This window comes from Eutrema salsugineum, unplaced genomic scaffold (genome assembly GCF_000478725.1).
Source record: "Eutrema salsugineum unplaced genomic scaffold, Eutsalg1_0 scaffold_14, whole genome shotgun sequence".
Classification (NCBI taxonomy): domain Eukaryota; kingdom Viridiplantae; phylum Streptophyta; class Magnoliopsida; order Brassicales; family Brassicaceae; genus Eutrema; species Eutrema salsugineum.
The window spans coordinates 1025228-1035005 of record NW_006256877.1 but is presented as its reverse complement, the minus strand read 5'-3'; the positions used below and the strand labels follow the sequence as shown (position 1 = coordinate 1035005).

The 9778-nt window shown below is 38.4% G+C and overlaps 1 protein-coding gene and 1 non-coding gene across 2 annotated transcripts; one reads left to right on the top strand and one right to left on the bottom strand.

The window, feature by feature from the left end:
• On the top strand, positions 1–107 carry LOC112088648. Its single transcript, XR_002900594.1, has one exon. It is a non-coding gene; the product is annotated as a small nucleolar RNA R71 (small nucleolar RNA).
• A 6437-nt stretch (positions 108–6544) lies between these two features.
• LOC112088554 lies at positions 6545–7660 on the bottom strand. The gene is made up of 3 exons (XM_024158948.1): positions 7376–7660; positions 7071–7280; positions 6545–6823 (listed from the first exon to the last, which is right to left on the bottom strand). The coding sequence occupies exons 1-3, from the start codon at positions 7658–7660 to the stop codon at positions 6545–6547; spliced, it is 774 nt and encodes a 257-aa protein (XP_024014716.1).
• Between the last annotated feature and the right edge of the window lie 2118 nt (positions 7661–9778).

Genomic DNA, 9778 nt, shown 5'->3' with positions numbered 1-9778 from the left:
AACCCATGGTGTGGGCACTGATTAGTGTAGCTCCTGAATCTCTCATATGCTTCACCAAAACTCTCATTGCTATGCTGAGTGAAGTTGGAGATTTGCTTTCTTAGCTTTGCTGTTCTGGAGGTTGAGAATAACTTAGACAGAAATGCCTGCTTGCATTGCTCCCAAGTCTGAATAGAGCCTCTTGGAAGATTCTTCTCCCATTGGTGTGCTTTCTCACCAGGACTGAAGGGGAATAATCTGAGCTTGAAACTGTCTTCAGATACTCCATTTATCTTTGTTAACTCACATAGTTTATCAAATTGATCCAAGTGTTCCAAGGGATCTTCCATTGCCAATCCATGGAACTTTGAGTTCTGGACCATATTCAACAAGGATGCCTTCACCTCAAAGTTGTTGTTTTGCACAGGTGGTGCTTGAATTCCAGCTCCATACTGATGAGTATTGGCCCTGTCATTATCTCCAACATAGACCTGTGGCTGCTCATATCTCCTTTTTTTGTGTTGGAAGGGCTGATGGTGGTGCACCTGTTGTCTTTGCTGTACATTGGCCTGATGCCTCTGCTGATTAGCTGGAGCTTGTCCCTGGTGGACATAAGCTTGCTGTTGATGCACCTGTTCCTGATGAACATTACCCTGATGTAACCCTTGACCAGCTCCATTACCAGCTGCATTACCAGCTCCATTACCCTGAGCCTGTTCCTCCTGAGCCGGTTGCTCCTTGTCAACCACATGCTCTCTTTGATCTTCAATATCAGCCTGATCAATCTGTCTTCCACGCCTGTCCCTTCTTCTCCTTGGTACCAAAAGATTAATGTTGTCGTTTTAGGGGAAAGGTGGATCACAGCTTCTTGATCTGGACCTGGTATTCATGCACTTGAAACTCACAAACAGAACTTGAAAGAAATTAGAAAACACAAAATAAAATGCTTGATCTCAAGAAATGACACAATCTTAATGCTATCACACTTTGGCAACGGCGCCAATTGATAACTTAGAGTTTTCAAGGCTCTAAATGAGGGGTTATCAATCCCTTTTGTCACTTTGCAGTACAAAGGGTATCAATCCATCATGTGTAGACACTAAGATGCAGAGTCAGTTCTTAATTCAAGCCAAATGAGTGAGGTTTTGATGTTACTTCCACTAAACAAACCTAAAACAAGAATAAAGCTAATGATCAACTTAAATAAGCAAATGACAAGATGTGATGATATGGAATGATGGAAGCATGAGATTCTAGACATGATAGTTGGCTAGGGTGCTTTGATGCTAAATCAGGAATGCTAATAACAATGATGAGACATGATTCAAGTGATTTAGAACTCTAATCTAGATTAATCCTCTCATGAAGGCATTAACCTCTACACTAATCCATTTTCAAACCAAATCATCATTTGTGAAATATGAATCAATGAGCATTAAGAAACAGTTCTAAAAGATCATTCAAGCAAATAACAAAACATTATCATGCAGCAAATGCTTAAACCTCTAATACAGCTCTTTCAGGAATTTCATCAAACACTTGTGGTGCATGAAATTCCCATAATCTAGATTAAAAGTGATGTGCAAGGATCTAGCCTAGAGAACAGCTGTTTAGAGAAATGAATCAATGAATCTAGCCCTAAGCACTCCTAATCTATCACCTTAGCACCCTAACCTACACATCTAGAACCTCATTAAGCTAAACTGCTCATTAATCATATTAATCTAATGAACAATGTGAATCACACACAATATTCAAAAGAAACAACTCTTACAAAGAACTCTCTTTGAAGAAAACGAAAATGCTTTTTATTTAAGATTGAATGGTGATTTGTACAAATGATATAATGAGCTTTATATAGAGCTCTTACAACGTTCTAAAGTCTAAAAAGAAGAAAAGAAATCTTAGCAATAAGAGAATATAGCCGTTGGAGCTATTATGGCGAGAATCGGCCAAAGTAGAGGAAGTGATGTAGCCTTTGTATCTGGACGGTTTGAGGGGATAGGTGAGCTTCTCTGGCACATTAGTTTCTTCATAAAACACGTCCAAGTTGTAGCATTCAAGAGAAAAGAGCCGTTGGTGAGATATTCTTCCAAGTGTGAATGCATCTATATATGGCAAGTGAAGTTGCAGAAGGATCCGCCTGATCCTGTGGGTGCTGGTGCATGGGAAGGTGTTTCTAAGCTTCCTTAGTTGCCTTAGAGTCTCTCCTGGGCGCCAAACCTTTGTAGATAGTGAACTAAACCAGTCAGAGCTCGGACCTGCCATAAATGGAACCAAGTCAACCCGTTTTGGGAAATTGGGTGTAACTTGAGGATCCAACGGGCAATTCTTCGGATCTTGAGCTCGTTGGATCAAGGAAAGACCAAATAATATTCTCCATGTAATTTTGGGCTTAGAACGTGGATGAGTTGGGCTGTAGAGTACGATCTTCAGCCTAGCTGCGCAATTAGGTCTGAAACGGATCTTCCAACTTGTAAAGTGAATAACTTCCCAACCATAACCGGTATTGGTTTGATTCCAATTGTCTCCGATTCTACGATGAATCAAGAATCGGGAACAAGTTGGTTCACAGCTTAAATCCTTCTGGTTCAATCGGAAACCTTCAATTACGGCACGTATGTCCAAATCGTGGAAGTTAGACATCACCTGATTTGTAAACTGAATAACTCCTTCTTCTGAGCTCCAATTCGACTGACTCCACTTCGAGGCGTTCACTGGGTGAGATAGAAATGTAATACAAGTGTTGGTCGAGCTGGACCACTTGATCTCGGACTTCATCAGTGCTGAATAAGGCGCATGGGTCTTCTTGGGTGGCTTGAACATGCTTTGGCCAAGAATTTGAGTTGATTCTTGAGAATCTTTATTTATGGGTCGATTTAAAAGTGTTTTGGCTCGATCATATCCTTCATTGATGGCATTTGGTTGGTGAAACTCCAAGTTTTCATCCGTGTTTCTGTTGGGCTCGCCTTTATGCTCCATTGTTTTCTCCGGTTCAGCTTCTATAAGGCATCTCTCGGCTTCGGATGGGCCGTCTGGTTTGTCTAAGGTCATTAAGGTCTCTTTGTGATGGTTTGCTGGGTCGATGACCACATCACATCTGATGCTCTGGGGTTCCTCCTCTTCGTGTGGTGGAGTGTAATAGTCGCTAAGAACTCACGGACTAGCTCAGGATAAGTCGGAAGGTTCAGCTCCATGTAGGGTCTCAGCTTAAGTGCATCGATGTACCAGATCACATCCTCTCTGATTCCAAGCATCTCGAGTGTATGATAATCAATGCAAGGCGTGGGTTTGATGTTCAGCTTCTTGAAACGTCTTGCATAGTCCACTCTCGGGTTTGTCTCCCTCCCAATGTATCGAATCTGTGGTGGCTCGGGAGCTGCTCGTGTTTCTCTTGAGTGCTGGAGCAATCTCATCACATAGTTTCTTCTTCTCGGTCTGGCTTGGTTCAGCATGTACTCTCCTAGAGTAACATCATCGGGAATGTCCTCAGAGCTGTCACCAGTGCGACGGCTTCTTCGGGATCTGGTTTGCTCCAGTTTTCTGCAAAACGAAATGATTCTTGGAAAAAAGAGTGAATATGGATGCTGATTTTAACGCATTAAGATTCGTTATACTAATACTAGCATAAAGAGATTAATTAAAACCATGAGCAAACAAAATTGATATTAAATCAGAGAAATCAAGTAGTTCATGACCAGATTCGGATTTTTGATGTTCTCAACATAGAAATCTTCTAAAAATCGGTTTTTATGAGCAATTTCCATGTAAATTCTAAAGATTACCCAATACTAATCACTAATCACACAAGGCTTAATCAGACTCATCAATTTTGCTGTTCCAAATTCGATTTTTATGAAGCATGTAGAATCCAAATTTCAAAAATCTCAATTCCTCTTAAGCTAGGTGCTAAAATTGATTTTTAGATAACCTAAATGGATAATCTATCATTCTTAAGCTATTTCCACCATCAATAAACAGAGATTTGGGCTTTTTAAGAAAACCCTAAGTTCTGAAATCAATTAAAAATGGCGAGTTTGAGGTTCATACCTTGCTGGAAAGAGGGATTTGATTGCAGAATTGGAATCAGCTTTGAAAAAGAGTGAGGTTTGAGCCAAAAATCTTTTAAAAAGCTTAAGAATTGAAAAATGTGTTCTATCTCCTAAATCTCCAAATCTTTTGGAAGAGAAGAGAAGAAGGAGTTTTGATCCAAAAAGTTTGTTTCTTTTCTTTAAAAAGCATTTTTTGTAGCAAAAACGGAAAATTTCTAGAAATTTTTAAGTGTACGGGGAACTTACCTTCTTGTTTGCACATTAGGAAAGTTTAAAAATTACGGAGGATCTTTTCGGTTTTACCGGGAACATTTTGGGAAGCACCGGGAATCATCGGGAATCACCAGGTAAACACCACGCAACACCGGGAATCACCAGGCAAACACCGGGAATCACCAGGCAAACACCAGGCAACACCGGGAAAACACCAGGCAACACCGAAAAGCGGCAGAAATCCGCGGAATCACCTCAACGACCAACGGCCACGGTCAGGAGACGCGCGACCGCGGTGGTCGAGTGCTCGGCCGCGGTCACATTCACGGTGCCGCGGTCGATGCTCCCTTCGCCGCGGGTCGGTCAGTCGCGACCGCGGCTCTTCCTCCTGCGGCCTTTGTCCAACCTTCTTGTCTTTGCCGAGCCGAGCAGCTAAAAACCTACCTTTTTCTTCTTCGTTTTCTTAATTTTCGGTTTTTTTATGTTTTTTTTTGTATAAAATACCTAAAACTTAAAAAGAAAAAGAAAGTATAAACTGTAAAAAAGGAAAAGAAAACTAAAAGAAAGAGTACCTAAATGGGTTGACTCCCATTAAGCACTTTTGTTTTAAGTCGTTTAGCTCGACGTAAGCATGAGGAATCAGGCTGATTTGAATGGCACTCCACTTGATGTGCCCTTATCACTTCCGGTAGCTGGAGGTTTTACTTCTTCTCCTTCAGGAGCCGTCTTCTTCCCTTTATTCATCTTCCGGACTTAAACATTGTTTAAAACCCTTTTTGTGTTTTCGATCAGCTCCTGGATTTGATCCTCACTAGTTTCTCTTGCATCTGGTGAAATGATGATCTTGATCTTCGCAAAAGCTTTCGGCTTCTCTTTTTCTTTCTCTCGGTTCTGGTGGTTTCTTGGAGGAACCTCATCCTCCTCTCCATCTTGTCGAGCATGATCACCTCCTCTGTGATCATTCTCTTCATTTTCTCCATGTTTGGACCCGTCTTGGTTCATATTTAAAGTTTGGTTTATAGGATCTCCAGGCTGGTCGTCGTTGGCCATTCCTTGTGTTTATCTAAGTCTACGAAGTTCTCTTTCGTGTCTGTCTATCTCGTCTAGAATTGGAATGTTTTCTACAGGTCTGCGCCTGGTATTCATGCAATTCAGAGAAAAACAAAAGAAGAGAAAGATAATTCAGCAAAACTTTAAGAACGAACTAGAGATCAGGTGTCTAGAACAGAAGTTAAAACAAGAAAAATACCAAAAGGCAGCGAAACAAATCCCCGGCAACGGCGCCAAAAACTTGATGTCGTGTCAACTGCGTGAGGGAACAAGTTTTACCCTTAACAAAACAAATGAAAGCCGCAAGTGCACAGCTAATCAGTTGTAACATTTAGGGATCGAATCCACAGACACTACAAGAAAAAAGGTATATTGTTACAAAAAATTTTGTCACAATAATCACAATTTCGTCACAATAAAATTATTGTGACGGAGTTGTGATATTTTTAACAGTCACAATAAAGTCGTCACAAACTTATTTTCGTAGCAAAACCGTCACATCATTTGTGACAAATATCTTCCGTATCTATATTGTCATTAATGGTGACGAAAATTAAACGTAAGAAAACCGTGTCAATTAGAGACTATAAAAAACGTCTAGAAATTATCTCGTTTTGCTACGTATATAATGTCTCACATTTGTCACTTTTTTGACGTATGTTTAGTTACAAATCGTCACAAATAATGACGAGAGTGTCGTCGCATATTTGTAACGCTTACAGACTAAAAACGTAGTCCTAAAACTGTCATATTTTGTGACTACTACACTGTCTCAATTTTGTCACTTTGTTCGAGAAAAATTTAGTCACAAACCGTCATAAGTAATAACATAAAGAACGTATACTATCAATCTTAATTTGTGACAACTTTTATTGTACCAAATTTTGTCTCGTTTTTTTACTAAAACTTTGTAACGATTTCGTCTTAATTAGCTACTGATTTATTGTCTTTAAATCATCATTATTCTTTACTAAATTATTCTCATAATTTTCATGCTGTTTGGGTTTTTTCTCGCCTAAAACGTCATTACAATTTTTTCAGCTAATTGTGAATCATTCATTAAAAAATAAGAAGCTAAATAATTTTTAATTAAATTATTAATAAAATAAAAACACCAAAAACGTAGATGTCTAAATAAAAAACAATAAAATCATGTTAAACAACATGACCAAACATACTAAAACCATATTAAAAAGCATAAAAACAAACCAAAATCTTAGTAGCTACAAAATAAACTGAGAAGCGGAAGTTTATGCTGGAGTAGACGAAGATGGAGTTGTTGTGGTTAAGATATCCTGGCCAAAAAGAGTCTCCACAAGTTTCTCCACAGTTTCAAGGCGTTTCTGGAAAAGAGCATTCTCATCATGGCTTTTTTGCAGATCAGTTTCAAGCTCCTCGATTCGGCGAGTTAAGGTTCCCACTTCTTCAGTAGTTTGTGGCAAAACAGACGAACCATTAAAAGACATAGAAACTCCACTTTGAAGTGATCCAATTCCAAATACACGACCTTGCTTTGATATTCCAGCAACCTACGAAGAAAACACAAATCAAAGTTTAGGCTTCATCTCAATTAAAAAACACAATCAAAGTTTAAACCAAACAAGAGAAAAATTGAACAACAGAGTCAAAGCCATAAAGAAAAATTGAACGAGTCAAAGCGGAAGCAAAATTGAACGAGTCAAAGATCTTGTTGCTGTAATCAAACTTAGTTTCCAACGACATTGAATTTTTTTTTAGAAACTTGCAGCTAGAAATTAACAAAGATAAGATAATTACCTTAATGTAAATTTCATTTCTTTCCTCTAGAGTAAGGGCACCAGTCAAAACCTCACCATTGGCAGACTCCATCTGTGCTAAGCGTTCTTGCACATGTTCATCATATTGTTCTGCAATTACTCTTGCTCTTTCATCAACATATGTTCCATCAGATTTTTGGTGTGTTTTTTTCATCACAGCAATGAAGGAAGAGTCTTCATTATTTGCTTCCTACAAATAAAAACAGTTTACAAATTACATAAAGCAACTACGATTGGAACCGTAGTTAGAAACGTTAATAAAAGTATAAATATCTAAACCATTACCAGAGCATCTTGAACCTTGGCATATGAACATGAACCTGATCTGTGTCCGTGGGGACCTAAACCATCACGACTAAACAGCCGAGAAGAATGAGCTTTTTGGCTTTTTTCTTTGGCTTCTGGTGTCCTCCAGTGAGCTAACATTACTAACCAATCTGATGACAAAATCCAATCTGGTTTTACTCCATTGGACTTTGCAAAGCTAACCATTCCTCTCAAGCAAGTAGCAGCAAGTGCATCAAAGTTGGCTTTCACTAGATGCTCGATTGAGACATCCCACTCATACATTGTCTAGAATACATATAATATTATACACTGAAAGTATTAAAAAATACTAAAAATATAAAGTAGACACATAATTTAGACAAACCTTAAACGTTGAATACCATGCTTCTTTAAAATGCCGTGGCACTTTTATCCAGCTGTACCATGGTCCCTTAAAGCACCCTTCAATGATTTTTCTCACTCTGGTTGATACTTCAGTGTTGTTTTTGAACCTGCTGCCAAAGTAATTAAACTGAGCAAACTAATATTTTATTATATTTGATTCTGTATATATAAGAAAACAAACAATACCATTTGGCTCCATTCCTTCGAGATGGATGGAGCACTCGAACATCATGTGCTATAGGTGCTATTTCTTCCATCTGTTCAATTTGTTCAGCGTTGGCTGCCGGAGGAAGTGGTCTTTCGACCCCCCCCCAGATTGAGAAGCTGATCCTCTCCCATACAAACGGCCACCTACAATGATTGGAGGCCTCATCTATAATTGACAAAGAGCAATTTTTTATAAAAAAATGAGTCAAAAAGCATAAGAAATAAAGCTAAAGACAAATCTGAGAACTTTAAATAGCAAAAACAATTGATCTCCAAAACTCAGTTGACAGATATGTTTTTTTAATCTCAAAAACGACCAGAACACAATTGACCTCCAAAACTCAGTTGTTATATACGTTTGTTTGATCTCCAAAACTAGCAAATTCAATTAGGCAATCTAACAAATCTAAAGAATTTCAAAAAAAAGTTTAGGCCAAAACCGATGATTAGAGACACATAGGACTAGAGACACATAGGGTTAGAGACACATAGAACAGACCTTGAAATCACTCTTTGTGGAAAAATAAAAACCTAAGCAAAAGACGGCTCCAAAAGTAAAACGTGATAGATGCTAAGTTTATTAGGAGTACTTTATTTATATATTAGGTGATATTTTAGGGTTTTAGTGACATTTAATGTTAAATTTGGCGACTACAAAAAAATTTAATACTGTTTACCGGCTATTTTCCCGCACTTAACAATTTCTGAATCTTTCTAATTTATGTTTTCCCTCTTTCTTTGAGGACCAAATTTTTCATTCCCTCTAAAATTAAAAACAATGACTGTCTTATATCTCTGAAAGGAATCATGCCGTGATATTTAGTAATTAAAAGAAGTTGGAAAGTTGGTGACACCTGTTTTATTGTATATTGCAGTGCACAATAGCAGCTTCGACTCATAATTCTACCATCTTCGAACTCAATAAGTGTGCTGCAAAATTCAATATAATCATTGAGTACAACCCAAAACAAATGCATCAACAAAGCTTTATAACCCTGGAGTCAAAATCTGTGATCTTTAACACAAACACAATTCTATGATTCGTAACAGATTTCTAAATAATCTATGAAGCTCATTAACAGGCAAACACAAGAACAGTCGTCAGAAACACAAACACAAGAACAGTAGTCAGAATCTTAGATCTTTAACACAAAAACTATATGATCATTTTTTGTTTTCAAATTTTCAGATATTTCAATTTTTTGGTTTTTTTTTGTTAATATGCACTAAATGCTATGCATGATCAAATGAGACTCAAAAAGGCAAAAGAAAAAATAAGAACATATAAAACATGATTAGTAAACACAAAGCCTCTCTCCCATACTTAAATAACACAGTCCCTTGTGTTATAAAAGCATGAGAAAGGGGAAAAATCAAACATGAAATGCAAAAGATAAAGAAAAATGCTAAATGCTCATTTACAAGTGTTTGGAGTGATACCTGGTGTGGTTCTTATGCAAAAGGGGAGTGAGTATCTGCACCAGATGAGGCCAGACATCACTGGAGATGGGTTTGGCTTGGCCTGAACTCCCTTGTGCGGCATGGACTTGTCTTGGACCAACTCGCACACCCATGTAGGTATGATTTGCGAACAGGTGTGCTACTTGGATCAGGGGAGAACTGACTCGCACACCCATGTAGGTGTGATTTGCAAACAGGTGTGCTAGATGGGACCTGACCTTGTCCAACTCGCACACCCAAGTAGGTGTGATTTGCGAACAGGTGTGCTAGATGGGACCTGACCTTGTCCAACTTGCACACCCAAGTAGCACACCAGGCGGCTCACCAGTTTTCATTCCTTAAGACCGT